The 16,955-nt window shown below is 38.8% G+C and overlaps 1 protein-coding gene across 3 annotated transcripts in view; it reads right to left on the bottom strand.

Annotated features, from left to right (window-relative positions):
- The window catches only part of STK39 (serine/threonine kinase 39), a 247,466-nt gene that overhangs the window by 40,964 nt on the left and 189,547 nt on the right, over positions 1–16,955 (bottom strand). For all 3 annotated transcript variants that reach the window (XM_081142428.1, XM_081142429.1, XM_081142430.1), the window contains 2 exons: positions 12,399–12,451; positions 8,022–8,090 (listed from right to left, as the gene is read on the bottom strand). In XM_081142428.1, the coding sequence (XP_080998554.1) occupies positions 8,022–8,090; positions 12,399–12,451 (122 nt within the window). The remainder of the gene's footprint in view (positions 1–8,021; positions 8,091–12,398; positions 12,452–16,955) is intronic.

The following is a 16,955-nucleotide window of genomic DNA, read 5'->3' as shown; positions in this document are numbered from 1 at the left end:
ATATGTTGTTACAAAGCCAGGAAATGCCGATATAAAAACCGAGCAAAGAGCAGCTGGTAGGCACTTCCCCGGAAGGCAGCTGCCAAGTGGCTTCCTCTCCTCCCTTCACTCACTGTGGCGCCCTGGCCCCTGGATGGGGCACTGCAGACGGGAGCTCGGCAGCTTCCTAGGATCCAGTGAGCAGGCCAGGCAACTAGGAAACACCTATAGGTGTTCCTTCTTCTGCTGAAGCCCTAACATTTATTCAAGAGAGACTAAAAAATATCATATATTACAGGGCCTGAAGAGAATTCTGAACTTTGGTTGCCTTTTGTACATGAGCTTGTATTTTTCCTCCGTGTTTCTACTGCAGAGACAATTTCTGATTGGTGTTCCTTCACTGGGAGGCAAAGGAAACAAGTTTGTCTGCTGCTGCACTGTATCAGTCATCCTTGGGATCCCTCTTGGAAACAACTGGAATGGGGACTCAGCTCGGTTTAGTTCCATTTGTCAGTCATCCCAGCCAGCCAAAATAAGCAAATTTATACATGCATATCATCAAGTTTCACATCTTGCAAAGTTAACTTATTTTTTAAACCAACATGCACCCAGGAGGCCTAACCAACCTTATCAATTTCCATTTAATCCAAGGTCTAAGGTAGTGCTGCACTGAAGCACAACTGAAGGGGGTTTATGATTTCAGTTAAAGGGGGCTAAAGTTTTGCCTCCCCAAAATGTGCCTTTTGGGATATTAATTTTAAGCTGGTTATTAAAAAATAAAACATTCAGGAAGAGCCTCTTACTTTCCCCCTTTCCTGCCTAAGAGAGTCAGATGGAAAGGCCTGTCCGAGGAGAGGAATCTTAGCAAATTCACCTTAGCATTAGGTAGGAAGGATCTAAACAGAGGCCACTTAGCTAGATTGACCCCAGGGTCCCACTGTTTCTGGGTTGCCTAGCAGGGATTTAACTACGTGTCCAGCTCTGTCTGAGCTACCTGTAAACTGCCTATTTCCCCTTTGAAATCCTAGACCCCTGCCCCCTTTTCCCCTTTGTCCATATATAAGCCTCAACTGCCCAATATGTTTCAGGTCTCATTATGGCACCCCTGAATGTGCACTGGTATAATAAACTTTGGACATTTCCGCCTGTTAATCTGATTATTAGCCCAGCTAGAGGAACTTAGAAGTTGGGAGGAAAATCATTATTTTTAGGCCCCTACACTGTCTATAAACACTGCACTGAATTTCCACATGGCTCTGCTTCTGCATGGAAGCAATCAGCCCATGTCATGGCACAAGTCCTTCTCAATCCAAGCTCTGCTTTGTGAAGGTTTGTGCACCGAAGGCAGATCACCCTGGAGCTGGGCACTGAAGATTTTTTGTAACGTTTGCTACATTACAGTAAAAGTCATAACATTCACTGCTCTGTCACATATACTACTGCTCTTTTTCAGGTTTTTCATGTTGCCTTAAGCATTTACTCCAATTCAAGAGAAAATTCTGGTGGGGAGAAAATGTTTTTTAAATCTATTTAAATGTTACTTGTTTTATAGTATGGAAGTTGAAAAAAATGCACATATAAGAAATCACTCAAACTTCATAAGCCAATGTTCTAAGTTGAGTTGGATTTTTTTAAAAAAACAGCCTTTGTCAAGTGAGCAGATTTCATATTTATTAAATGCTACTTGAATTCTGCATTCTCAAAGGTAAGATTCTTAAAATACTGGAATCCTATATTCCAAACAGTCTCTATTTCTAAAGTAAATGTCATGAGATATCTGTATATTTCAAAATGGAATTTATCTCTGACAAGTGTTTATGGAGTGCCTACTAATGGGAAATGCACAGTTTGGGGGCACTGGAATCATAGCAGTTAACAAAGCAGATAAAAATTCTGGCCTTCAAGAAATTCCCTTATTCTCAAGGGAATACCTTGTATAGTTAACAAAATAAATAAATGAAACATATAGCCTATTAGAAGGGGAGAGACTAGGTAAAATAATAAAGTAAAGGAAGTGGGCGGAGAGTTGGGGGTGGGTTGCAATTTTAACTAGCCTGGTCAGGGAAGGCCCCTTTGAGAGGCGGTATTTAAGCCCTAGGAGGCCATGGATGTACCCGGGGAAGGAGCACCCTGCAGGAGGAGCAGGAAATCTGAGAGCCAGTGTGGCTGGGGTAGAGTGAGCAAGGGGGAGAGTGGGAGAGGAAGAGGTCTGAGGAGTGACAGGGGACCGGTCATGCAGGGGATGCAAAGCCATTAGAGAGTTTTATTCAAAGCATTAATGTGGTCTGGCTTACTTTCCTAGAGATATAATTTACATGTCATAAAATTCACCACTTTAAAGGGCACAATTCACTGGTTTTTAGTATAGTGGTTGTGCAACCATCACCATTTCTAATTCCAGAACATTTTCATCGCCTCCAAAAGAAACTCATGCCCATTAGCCGTCGCTTCCCTTTCCCACCTGTCCCTCAGGCCCTGGCAACCACTGATCTATTCTCTGATTCTACAGGTTTCCGTATTCTGGCCCTTTCATGTAAATGTAATCACACCCCCTACGTGGTCTTATGCATGTGACTTATTATCTGGATCTCTCTGGCCGCGGAGGTGAGAACAGGCTGAAGGGAGGCAAGAACAGAAGCAGGGAGACCAGCCAAGAGATGAACGCAATAATTCAGCTGAGAGATGAGAGGGGCTTCAAACAGGATAGGAAGCAAGATGGTGAGTAATGGCTGAATCACGGATACATTCAGACACACTGGATTTTGGATAAGAGAGAAAGAGAAGTTAAGGACAACTCTTAGGTTTTTGGCTGGAGCACCTGAAAAGATGGGGCTGACATCAATCTAGAGTGCAAGGCTACTGGACAGGCAGGTCGGGAGGGAATGCAGGGCCTGGATTTTGGAGATGTTAAATTAAATCTAGGATGCCTTCTAAGTGAGAACACCAAAATGCAAGCTGGGTATGAGTCTGGAATTCAAAAGAGAGGTCTGAGTTAGAGATGTTAAGTTGGGAGACAGAGAATGAAAGGCATTCATACCATGAAACTAGATGAGATTGTCAAGGAGTAAGTGATTAGAGAAAAAAAGAATCCCAAGGAAAGAGTCTTTGGACATGTCAATATTCAAAGGCCAGATAAATGAGAAGGAACCAACAAAAAAGATTGAAAAGAAAACACCAGAACGATGGGAAAACAAAGAGAGAAAAGAGTCTTAAAAATCAAATGAAAAAACTTATCACAGAGGAGGGCATTGTCAACCATGCTCAATGCTGCTGATATGTCAAGTAAGAACTAAGAATTAACCACTGGACTTAGGGATGTGGCAGTCATCCACAGGCCACTTAACTTTTCCCTCCACTCTAGCCACACCTTTGCATTTTCCATTTCCTCTGCCGGGCAGGGCTTTACCCAAACATGGCTTTGAAAGAACTGGTATGGAGACTGGAGGTCAAAGGACTGACTGGAATGGGTTCAAGAGACAGTGGTAGGAAAGGAATTGAAGGGGGGGGGGCGCAAGTCTTTCATGGAGGTTAGCTGTAACGGGAGGTGAGGCAGGAGGAGGCTCTTTTAGGATGTGAGAAATAAAAATATATTCATATGCTGGTGGAACAAATTCAGTAAGAGGGAAACATGATAAGGGAGGGAGCAAAGAATTGCTGAGATAGGTTAGAGGAGACAGAATTAAACACATTTTATCTGTTTGTCAAGTAGTCAACAATTAAAATAAAATCATATACTGATGCAGGAAAATCAAGTAAGGAAGAACAAGCTATCATTTTTTTCAGGGGACAGAAAGACTACCATCATTTAAATTTATCTGGGCCTATTAATTGTGCAGAGAGTGTCAGGGTTATACTCCGGGCTTGGAGTCAAAAGATCTAAGTTAAAGGACCATGAACAAGTTTCAGACCTCCCTTTTTCATTCATAAAATACTGATTAAAAACAACGTGACCTCTACCTTATAGAACTGATATAATAATTAAGTGAAATATGCAAACATTGTTTGTAACTCTTAGGCATGATATCCTTATAAGGCATTTTTAATGCTACACAATAAGGAAGACCACATACTTGGTCTTACTCCAACACTACACTTTAGCTCTAAGAAGGGGAAAAAAGGCAACAAACAAACAAAAAACTTTGGAAGAATAATTAAATCATGGAAAAATACCTTTCTGGTTATGCACTGTATTGAAAACAAATTCAATAAGCTGTACACGAAGTATGCCTTAATTCCCACCTTTAAAAAACTCAACAACCACTTTGTTTTTGTTTTTGTTGCCCATATCAGAGGAGATACAGCCAAAAAAATTCTTGCTAAGACCTATTCAAAGAGTTTACTCTTTGTTTTGTTCTAGGAGTTTTATGGTTTCAGGTCTTACATTTAAGTTTTTAATCCATTTTGAGCTTACTTTTGTATATGGTATAAGAAAGTGGTCCAGTTTCATTTTTTTGTATAGTATCTGCTCAGTTTTCCCAATACCACTTATTGAAAAGACTGTCATTTCCCCGTTGTATATTATTGCCTTTGTTGTAGATTAATTGATGATACAAATGTGGGTTTATTTCTGAGCTCTCTTTTCTGTTCCATTGATCTATGTGTCTGTTTTCATGCCAGTACTATACTGCTTTGATTACTATAACTTTATTCCATAGTTTGAAATCAGAGACTGTGATACCTCCAACTTTCTTCCTCTTTTTCAAGATTTGTTTGGCTGTTGGTGGTCTTTTGTGGTTCCATATCAGTTTTAGAATTATTTGTTCTAGTTCCCCTAAAATTGCCACTGGTATTTTGATAGGGATTTCACTGATTCTGTAGATTGCTTTGGGCAGTATGCACACGTTAACGATATACTTCCAACCCATGAACTCAGTATATCCCTCCACTTATTTGTGTTGTTCTTCAATTCCTTTCATCAGTGTCTTATAATTTTCAGAGTACAGGTCTTTTACCTCCTTGGTTAAATTTATTCCTAAATATTTTATTCTTTTTGATGCAATTACAAATGGAATTGTTTTCTTAATTTCTCTTTCTGATAACTAGTGTATAGAAATGCAACAGATTTCTGTATCAAACTAAAAAGCTCTTGCACAGCGAAGTAAACCATGGACAAAACAAAAACGCAACCTACTAAATGGGAGAAAATATTTGCAAATCATATATCCAAAGTATGTTAAAAAACTCATACAACTCAATAGCAAAAAACAAACAATCCCATTAAAAATGGGCAGAAAACTTGAATAAATAAGTCTTCAAAGAAGACATACCAATGGTCAATAAACATATGAAAAGATGCTCATCATCACTAATCATCAGGGAAATGCAAATTAAAGCCACAATGAGATATCAACTCAGGCATGTCAGAATGGCTATTATAAAAAAGTCAACAAACGACCAATGTTGGAAAGGATATGAAAAAAGGGAACCCTTGTGGACTCTTGGTGAGGCTCTAAACTGGGGCAGATACTATGAAAAACAGTATGGAGGTTCTCAAAGAATTAAAAATAGGACTATCATGACCCAGCAATTCCACTTTTGGAAGAAAACAAAAACTCTATTTCAAAACGACATATGCACTCCTATGTTCACTGCAGCATTATTTACAGTAGCCAAAGTATGGAAGCACCCTAGGTGTCCATCAATAGATGAATGGAAAAAGATGATGTGATGGATGCTTAGGTTGCTTCTGTATCTTGGCTATTATAAATACTGCTGCAGTGAACATAGGAGTGTGTATATCCATACACATACACACACACACTCACGCTCACACGTGTATATACATATGTATTTACAATGGAATATTACTCAGCCATAAAAAAGAATAAAATCTTGCCATCTGTGACAACACTGATGAACTTCGAGGTTATTGTGCTGAGTGAAATAGCTCAAACTGAGAAAGGCAAATACCATATGGCTTCACTTATACTATGTGGAATCTAAAACACACACACACAAAATTGAATCGGACAAAACAGAAACAGACTCATATAGAGAAGAAACTAATATTTGGTGGGGAGGAAAACGGGTGAGGAGGTGAACAGGAATAAGAGGTACAAACGTCAAGTTATAAAATGAGTAAGTCACACGTATGTAATGTACAGCACAGGGAATATAGTCAACAGTATCGTAAAAACTTTGTATGGTGACAGATTGTTACTCTACTCATGGTGATTACAATGTAAGGTCTATAAATATAAATGTTGAATCACTATGTTGTACACCTGAAACTAATATAATACTGTATGTCAGCTCTACTTTCATAAAAAGTAAAAATAACCAACAACCATAATAAAACAAAATCCTCAACAAAAATCCTCCAGTTTAGTCAGCTCAGCATGAGGCAAAGCAAAGTACACTGCGGTTCCGTGTAGCACCTGAAGCAAGACCGCGCTTAAACAGAGAGCGAACTAGTATCTTCCCATGAATCTCTCTTATTCTCCGTGTTCCCCACGACCTGCCGGGATCAACTCAAATCAAAAGATTTGATCCTCGACTTCTTGCCCAATAGGAGACATGAGTAAGTGTTTCAAAGGAGTTTCTGGACTATTATTTTCATGTGTTACTTTACCTAGGAACTGCTAACATAGAGAACTCTGATACGGAATTTTTAGTAGGTACCAAAGTTGAACTGACCTTTTTACTCAGCTCAGAAAACTCAGCCAAAAACTCAGTTGGCCATGAGATCTCACAAGATTTTAAAGGAGAGTGTGAAAGAAAGAACGTGTAGGAGACACGCAGCAACACTTCCCTTTAAAATACCTCTCTAGCTCCCTATGCACCATTTAGCGGAGGAGTCGGAGCTTCCTTGGGAAATCATGTGTATACTTCACATATAATTAATAGAAAAAGCTTAATTTTTTCTAATTACAAAGATATTTTTGTATCCTTAAATTTATGAAATACTGTATATCAATAATATATTAGGTACTAATTCTTTAGCCAGAATTCTAATCTCCCACTAAAAAATCAGTTACTGATTTAAACAAAGTAATTCCCTTTATAATGATCTATGTTACAGAGTTTCTAGGAAGAAATTACTCTGATGGGTGACTATATCTGCTTCGAGTTCCCTTTTAGCACACACTCCAGGGTTATTTCGAGTAAGTGATGTTGCTTAGTTAAAACATATCATTTAAGGGGCCCCGCTCATTTCAAGTATCAGTTTTGATTTGAATATTTTTGAATAAAGTTGTTAGTGTAATACATATTTCTCTAATCTATTATTATTATAATTCATAACATAATGTAATGTCATAATTAACGTCAACATGTTAATTAACCTGTACTGCTTAGGGACATCATTGTGAATACCCGGCAATGGGTAAATGATAACATCTTCGTAACCGAGAATTTGCCGAGGAATGTGGAGCTAGTCGCTGCCTGGGTTCCCGGTATCCTTTTTCTTAGATGGCAGTGTCTGTTCTTACAGCCTTTCTGCCTCCCTTGCTTTGGCAGGAGGCCACCAGTCATTTCTTGCTCCTATCATATGTCTGTTATTTAGCAGGCTTCCCTGTCTCCATGGAGCTCTTTGTTGATTCTAAAGTGGTAGAAAGAGCCCCAGTCTCAAAGTGGGGTCTGCCACAACCAGCGGCATGGCCCTGGACAAACCACTGGATCGCCTTAGGCATCTGCTTCTTTGTCTACATGATGAAACTGGCCTGAATGACCTTGAAGTCCAACCTTAAGACTTTACGAGGAATCTTGCTAACAGCTGAAAAAACTAACATCTAAGCTTATTATAACTGTCCAAACAAAGAACAAACTCTCATAAAAGAACCTCAGAGGCTCCCATACTTTGGTGCATGGAATTTACAGCATCTTATTTTTGTTATCATGGACCTTTGGGTCTTACTTCTAGGTTCTTGTTATGTTTTCATAAATATGACACTTAAATTACTTCCTTCGCATAGATGAGAATTCAAAATGAAATTTTCTAACACCCATAGAATACATTATACCTTTATGAAAACTTCTGTTTCTAAACGCATTTCCATTTGATATATCAACAAAATGACAGCGCATACTAAAAAGTGATTTACCTATAACTACATCATGACCATCAACCAAGCCAGCAGAGAAGAGCTCCTGAGAAACGCCATCTGCCGTATCTGTCCAAATAGGAAACGAATATGTATTAGAAACAAAAAAAAAGAAATAAAAATCAGCAGTCCAGTACAATGTAAAATATACTTTTTTAATTTACAAAAATTACCCACATGTGTTTTAATTCAACGATGAAGATTCTATCAAGAGGAAAAATCTTTGTCCTGTACAAATGCATCTGGCTATTCATTCAGCAGAAGTTGTTCAAAATTATTGTTTCACTTTTGGTGAACCAAGAAACTTTTGCCCTTTGGCTACTATTTCAATTAATCCTCAAATGCACCTATAGAAGTTTCTTGGAACTGGTCCCTATGGCCCTGCTTTTCTTTCCTTCTGAGGTCAATTGCAGCCAGCATCAATCCTTTTCAATCATTAGTAGCTACTGGGTCAGAATTTATGGCAAAGGTTAAATAGGCTGCATTTGATACAATCTTATATCTGGTACAGACATCCTGTGAGTTTGTTGGACTATTAAGATGAGCTATTTAAATGACACTGATCATTTGATTCATTTCCTTAGAAAATGTGGTTGAAGAAAAGAATACAGTTCTCAATGATGAGTGACAGGAGTTAGCAATCTCATAAAGATGGGACTGAATTGGCTGTAGCAAGTGAACTTGGCTGAAATGACTTGATTGAAAGGCTATGAATGAACATGATAATAGTAAGGGGTCTGCCTGAAGACCCTGGAAGAGAAACTGATAATCCGCAATGTGTTCAAAAGAACCATTACGAACCCCTATGTGGTCCCCATGGCCTTCTGATGTTCTCACAAACATCCAGAACGGTAGCTGGATAAATAAGAAACCAGCTCAGCAGCAGATAGCAACCTAGATGGATATTTGACTTTCAGTGTCTTCTAAAGTCAGGGAAAACGTGAAAGTATAGCTGCTGAATCAAACAAGCATCTAAAAGTAACTGCAGTTTGCTATGCCACAGGCTACCTTCAACACAGTGTTTCCTTGTTAATGTGTGTTTTAGATGTCATAATGACGTGAGAGTGTGTGTGTGTATGTGCATGCACATGCAAGCATGTAACTGGAGGACAATTATCTTTCATAATTACTGGGCTTTAAAGGGCTCAGCCCAGTGTCTGACACATAGTGATTACTCAATAAATAAAACTGTGGTGATGATGGAGCAGCAAAGATCATCGGAGACGCATCTTACACTCTTGTGCACTCTCTTTCTGCCTTTCATACATGGCCCGAATTCCCAATTCTCCAATAAAAATCTGAGAGCCAACGTATATTCTTTGTATTTCCAAGAAATTGTGGTATTCTATCATTTCACTCCTTGCATTTCATAATGAATGAAATGAAATAAAATAAAGTAGAAATGGAAAAGAAATACATAGAAATCTTATAAACTATGAAATTCTACATAAGGTGGGCTTATCTTGGGCCTTGTACTTACTGCTAGAAAACACCTTATAGTATTCTCTTAGGAATAAAATGATCCCCTATCACGAAACCTCAGGTAGCTAACAAAAGGTTCTACTGGGGATGTGATCTGGCTTTATGAAGCCAGCTACAACATTCAGCTTCACAATCTCCAGCTTCCTGGATGCCACCAGAAACTTCAGGAAAAGAAGCCTATTGAATTAAAGGGCTCACTAGGGCACACAGTAGGCAGTCATTATATTTCTACTGATTGATCATCTGTTAAAGCATCTGAATGTGTTACCATCATCTCTAAAGTATCAGTAAGACCTTGCACTTGAGTAAGGAGCTGCAATCACAGAATGTAGTTGAAAATCAACAGTCAAACAAAGCCACACTGAGGGCTAGCACTCAAACAGAACTAAAGCAAATAACACTCACAAATGGTTAAAGTCTATAGCATCACCTACTACTTAAAGGACTCCTGGGTACCGAATGAGTCTCATTAAAATAGCAAACAGATCGTGCAGGCTGGCCAAAAATGGAAATGTTCCACGTGAGTGTGTGTGTGCCATTAAGCAGTTATTTTGTATGCACATAAGTAATATATCAGTAATAGTTTAGAACAGAAACATGAAGGTAATTGGTAGTTTATTTTTCTTTAAGCTGCTTAACATTCCTAATGTGTAAACAGGTTAAATAATCATATATGCTCTGGTTCTCAGAGTACAGAGCAACATAATGAACACAAAGGGCTTGCCCTTGAAGGAGGGCAGAGAATATTGGATATATTTGTGTTAAATATTCTAGACATGTGTACATATTTATGTGTATATGCAGCACAGACGCCTTACACCTGTGGAGTGCATGCACAGAGGTGGTGCAGACAATGTCTGAAATGCAGGCAGCATCAGTAATCACAGAGTAATCACAGAGGTGCAGTGATACATCCATGGCGTGTTTCCATTACTAACAGCCTGTGCTCACTGCCCAGGGAGGGTCAGTCATCATCTAGAAGCTAACACTATGGTTTCCGTCTGGGCGACAAAAGCGGAGACTCCTATCTAACAATGACAAACGAGGCTGCCAAAGCCAGCGCACAAAGCCAGGTAATACCGATAGGGCTATCTTATCCCCCAAAATCCTCCACTCAGAAATTCATTTCTTTGTTAGCTCTTTAAATTAAAATTGATTTTTATTGCCATTGTTGATTTAAAACAATCAGATGAAAAGAACAAACCTTAAAAATAAGAATCCGTTCTTTTACTTACTGTACTCGAAACATTATATCATTACTAGATTTTATCAATGCATTTGACTGATATATATTTTTATATTATGACAAAATAGCTTTTTTTTATTCTCTCCCAAGGATATTTTTTCCATTGCTTTTCAGAGACAGTGGAAGGGGGAGAGAGAAAGAAACATCAATGTGAGAGAGACACATTGATGGGTTGCCTCCCGCACCCGCCCCAACTGTGGCCAGGGATCAAGCCTGCAACCAAGATAGTGCCCTTGGAGAGAATCAAACCCGGGACCCTTCAGTCCGACGGCTGATGCTCTAACCACTGAGCCAAACCAGCACTGTACAATTTCACAGACTGACTCTAAATTGTCAAGGATGGATGTTCCCAGAAACATCAGTTAGCAAATTCATTAGGGCCTTATTTACATTATTTTGTAAAAGGTGCTTTAAATGTTAGCTCAATTCAAATATGAAGGAAATCATTAGAGCTCTGTGCTTACACAGGACCAGAGATCAGAGCCAGTGAGTCATGACCAAGTGTGGTCCAGGACCATATTTTGTTTGGTTGGCAGCGTTTTTTTAAAATCTGAATCTGAATGTATTTAGAAGAAAACTCTCTAGTTTCCTGAAGTCCCCACCATTAACTTTAGCTCCTGTAAACATTTGAGTTTGGTTTTCTCACAGGTGATAAGAGCAGAGAGGTCAAACAGAGAGGTCAAGCAGAGAGGGTAACCGATATCACCCCAATACATTAAAAAAAAAAAAAGCCTACTTTAGGGTTTGCCAAATTTTAGCAAATACCATTTATTTATTAATCAAAGAAAATTTACATGGGGATCTAATACATACAATAAATACAATGTATGTATTTGAAACCAGAGGTCAGGGACAACAGTTCAGTCTTAGCATTTGCATCTTACTTTCACTTCTCTAGGTTGTTATGGTTATAAACTAAACAGTGGAAATAGCAATTTTGTTGAACAACTTAGTCTTGTGGTCTCTGAAGCCTGTTCATAAATGTTACTTATCCATTAATTAACCCAAATCACCTCTCGCCTGGTGATAGATACCAAGAAATATGCCACGGTTCTACGACTTCCAGGCATCCAGGAGCTGAAAAAGGAACCGGTCTAGCCTTTAAGCTGTTTCAATAACTATTTAAAATACTAAAATTGTGTTCAGCTGCAAGATTGGCATTATTCCTACAGAGCTGCTGTGCCTGCAGCAGAGGCCACAGACACTCCCCAACATAGGCTTTGTGCAATCTGAACTGAGTACAGGGGCCAAGTATGTTACCTTTCTGCATGGTATCAGTTTGCTGCTCAACCCTCATTAGAACTGCTATATGCGCCTCACTGCACTCATAATAATATCCTTTAGACCATGCATGGCCATGCCTGCCAGCACTTCCTCTCATGGCTGAGCTAATATGCTTAATTTATACACACGCGTGCGCACACACACACGCTGTGTAGCACATATCACTGGAATTCATGTAGTCAGTAATGGTTCAGTTGGGCTTCCCTACAATTATCATAAGTCCTTCCTTCCCTCCCTTCCTCCCTCTTTCTTTCCTCTGTTTTTAGAGAAAGCATTTTTGAATAGCAAATTATAAACATGTGCTTGTAATCAATTTCTGAAATGTTCTTTGTAGTAATAAAATAACAATTTCAATTAAAACTCACCTCTTCCTGGAGTAAACTCAAATCGTATATCATTAAGTTCCTTTCTGGAGTTTCTGAAATATATAACATATAGCACATTAAAATCGAATGAACAGAGTTTAATCAAACTAAATGTATTACAATTTTTACAAGATGCTACTAACATGTAGACAGCATTTATAGTCTTGGGTTACTTCTAACTACTTCCTCAACTGAAAGTGATAGTTATGAAAATAATAAAGGGAGATATTTAATTGATTGAATTTACCTTATCTAAACCTGCTCATATCACAAAATTCCAAAAACAAAATGTTCATTTAATAAATCTACACTAAATTAGTAACCTTAGATATAATTTCATAATAGACATTTTCAGAAGCTTTTAGTTTAGAATAAATGATATTCAATACATTTTTCCTATTTTTCTGAGAAAACAGTACTTTATTAAATTACTTTTAAAGTGAAACAAACAGAGAAGAGAGTTGTAGCCATAAAGTTCATGACAGCACTTACTATACTTTAAATCATACAACAAAATGTCCAGAACAAGGTATGTCTTCCGTAGTTAACATTTTTCTATCTAAATAGAGGGGGCTTCTGACTGTTGTGAAATTATCCATTGAATATGTAAAATTTTATTTAAGTAAATATAAAATGCTAACATAAATTATAATATATACATACAGGATGGGGCAAAAGTAGGTTTACAGTTGTGAGTTCATGAAACAGTTTATTCTTGTATTATTATTTATTATTGCATTATTTTTCCATATGAACTGTAAACCTACTTTTGCCCCATCCTGTATATATTCAATCAAAAAACTAAGCGACACTGGGGAAAAACAGAACAAGTAAATAAGATATGAGTTTTTCATTCATATTAATTTCAAAAACTGATAATAAGCGGAAGTGAGCAACAATTAGAATGGTTTTAAATTTTCATAAGAACAGGCAAACGTTATGACTAACTCAACAAATGCTAAATGAACATTAATAAAAACATCTTAAAAAACGGCAGTAGAAAATATGAAACAGTAATTTCTATAAGAACTCAGCTACTCACTCAGCTGCCTCGGTTGTCTAAGACAGAGACAGAAATAGCCTGAACACCCATCTGTAAACACTGACCTTCCGGTGCCTGGAGTCGGATCAAATCCTGTTTAGTACTCCAGCTTTGGTGCTCTACAACTCTGGGTGCTCTCTCCTGGTCTCTACCTACAGTGCCCAGATCATGATGATGCCAACCAGTCTCTGGGCCCTTTTTGTCCATAGTCTGATCTTAGTTCTTTAGGCCCTAACACATTTCGCAGAACTAAGTGTGAGGAGGCCCAGAAAGACAGCAAAGACATGGTATAGACAGAGAGAAAGCCCTTCTCCCCAGTGCCTGGGGAGGCTGGCCCAAGACTAGCACCTTTCCACAAGCAGAGAAGTCAAGAGTCAAGAAATCAAGGGATGCCAGGCCTGGCGTGGCTAAATGGTTGAGCATCGACCTAGGATCCAGGAGACTGGGGTTCAATTCCTGGTCAGGCACATGCCCAGGTTGCGGGCTCCATCCCCAGTCAGGGGCGTGCAGGAAGCAGCCGATCAATGATGACTGTCTCATCCCTGATGTTTCTCTCTCTCTCTCCCTCTCCCTTCCTCTCTCTGAAATCAATAAAGACATATTTAAAAAAGAAAAATAAACCAAGGATGCCCCAGCCCAGGCCACAGACATAAGAACATTGAACGACTCTGCATCTCCTCTCAGGTGTTGCCATTTTAACTTTATTGCTACTGCTCTCAGAGATAAAATGGGACTAGGGGACACCAGAAATTCCTACAGCCGTGCTTCTTTTCTGACTTCCTAAGAATCTGAACACTGTGAAAATTGTGAACTCTCTAAAAAAAATAGGCACATGACTGACACAGGAAATTGCAGACAACTGTAGATGGTTCAGAGATCATCTTGCACCCTGGAATAAGGGACCCTACCCTGGGGTGGCGTGTGCCATGAGCAATCAGTGCAGCCAGTGGGAAGGCTGTTTGCATGTTGGACTGTTTAAAGAGCCTAGATTTTCTTTCTTTTTTCTTAATAAACTACCTATGTCACCACACATTGACATCAGCAGTTCTCAAACGTTTTAGTCTTAGAACCCCTTTCCATTCTAAAAAGATATCAAGGATCCCTAAGGAGCTTTTCTTTATGTTGATTCTATCTATCAAAATCTATTGTATTGGAAATTAAAACTGACAAATTTTAAAGTACATACTACTTTACTTGAAAATGACAATAACTAACCCATCACATGTTAATGTAAAATTTTTCTTATGAAAAATTACTTCACTTTCCAAAAGAAAAACAAATCAGTGAAAAGAGTGCACTGTTTTCTAGTTTTGTAAGCCTCTGGAATGTCTGGCTTAAGATAGCTGGATTCCCACCCGGCCAGGTGTGGCTCAGCAGTTGAGCGTCAACCTAGGATCCGGGCGATCGGAGTTCGATTCCCGGTCAGGGCACATGCCCCGGTTGCGGGCTGCAGCTGATCAATGACTCTCTCATCATTGATGTTTCTATCTCTCTCTCTCCCTCTCCTTTCCTCTCTCTGAAATCAACAAAGATATTTAAAAAAAAAAAAAAAAAAAGATAGCTGGATTCTTAGGTTTGCTTCTGTTTTCAATCTGTTGCAATATTACATATCATGTAGCCAGCCACTGAGAAGCTTCACTGTACACGTGTGAAAGAATGAGAGTGACAAGAGGCAAATAATCTTAATAGTATCGTAAGTATAGTTTTGACCTCATGGGCTCCCTGAAAGGGTCTCAAGGACCCCTAGGGGTTCCAGGAACACTCTTTGAGAAACACTGATATCAAATCTCATGAATCAAATCTCACTGTATCCAACAATCAGCCTTTGAGGTGCACAAAGCAGGTATGACTTGTTTTCCATTTTTTAGGTACGCTGTTCAAAGCTTTCCCAAGTTTTACAAATTTGAGGACTGGCAGAGTATGAACCAAGAATTCTACACTGTAAATACCTACCTAATACAAATAGAGATGTTCAGTTCCTTTCACTTTTGAGAGCAGAAACAGCCCCCAAGATTTTCCGTCACCATAAAAAGATCAGCAAGCACTCGTTTATCTAACAGCCTTGGCTGTGTGTGCTGTATATCAGCAAAGGCTGAATCAGAACTAACACTATCCAGCAGGAGAAAAGGGTCACCAGGAAGCAAGTATTTACAGCGATTTCATAATGAAATGACAGAAGAATAAAAAGATGACGGGAATTTGGTTTGGAGCTCATTTATGTCACTGTTCCTTTTTGCTCTGTTCTTTAATCAGTCTTGTCTAAATTATTTTGTTCTACTAAGGCCATAAGAAGAGAGGTATAAGGACGGTATCCTGAGAATATCATAAGGCACACCACGGTCCTTTCAATGTTAATACCACAAAAGTAATATCCAACACCCATAATCTCTCATCCACATCATCTGTGGCTCAAGGAATAGAGGTTGCCCAGTCAAGTCATTCTTTTCTGGCTCTGAACCTCCAGTACCCACCTTTGAAAAGATCACAGTGATTGATTGCGAGCAGTAGACTTGCCTCATCAGGATGAAATATAGTTGGGAAAATGCCTAATTGGATCTAACCACTGAAGGTCATTCTTTTATAAAGAATTAATCTTTTCAGACTCATGCTTAACACCTTTAATTGAAAGTACATTTACTTTAATTGATACGGCACAGGGTACCCTTGATTTCAGGGAAGCTGAAAATAGGTATGATGATTTAAGGCCAGAAACCAGGTCTGTGTAATTATACAGAGGAAACATTAAAAACTTGAGCGTAACAGCTTCAAGACCCAGGCCACCTTCGATAACTTCTATTAAAAACCCTTTAGACCTGAAAAAAATAAAAGCCCAAAACCAAACTCTTGAATTTGGCTAGACACAGGCCCTCGTTTCTCACTGTATGTATATATTGCGTCACAAAGGCAAATGCCCACAGGGCTCAGGCACGAAATTTTTTAAAAATAGGAGATACAATTACATACATGGTTTAAAAATCAAAAGGAACAGGATTCTGTGTAAGAAACAGCCCTCCCAACTCCTGTCACTCTACTACTGGTTGTCCTCATAGAGATCAATGCTTCCGGCCCTCTGTGCGTCCTTCCTGAGATGTTTTCTGCACAGATGAGCAAATGTACACACACAGTTCCCGCTCGCCTATTCAATATAAACTCAGTAATATACCTTGAAATTTCTCCATATTGGTTCATAGAGAGCTTTCTCATTCCCTGTTTATAGCTATATGGGCATTCCACTGTATGCTATACCCTTCTCAAAAACCAATTCCCATTCTATGAACAGGTGGGTCCCAGTCTTCCACTACTATAAACAATGCCTCAATGAATGACCTTGTTCTTATGTCATTTTGCAAATATGACTATAAAAATAAATGTCTAGAAGCAAATTGCTTGATTAAAGGATATATGCATTTGCAATTTGATAGATACTGTCAAGTTTCCCTTCCTTTAAGTTGTACCAGTTTACCCTCCCACAAGCTATCTGTCAGCAGCACTGCAGGAACTTTAAATGAGTTAAA

Source organism: Miniopterus schreibersii (assembly GCF_964146895.1).
Source record: "Miniopterus schreibersii genome assembly, chromosome: 7".
Lineage (NCBI taxonomy): Eukaryota > Metazoa > Chordata > Mammalia > Chiroptera > Miniopteridae > Miniopterus > Miniopterus schreibersii.
This window is presented reverse-complemented; position numbering and strand designations above follow the sequence as displayed.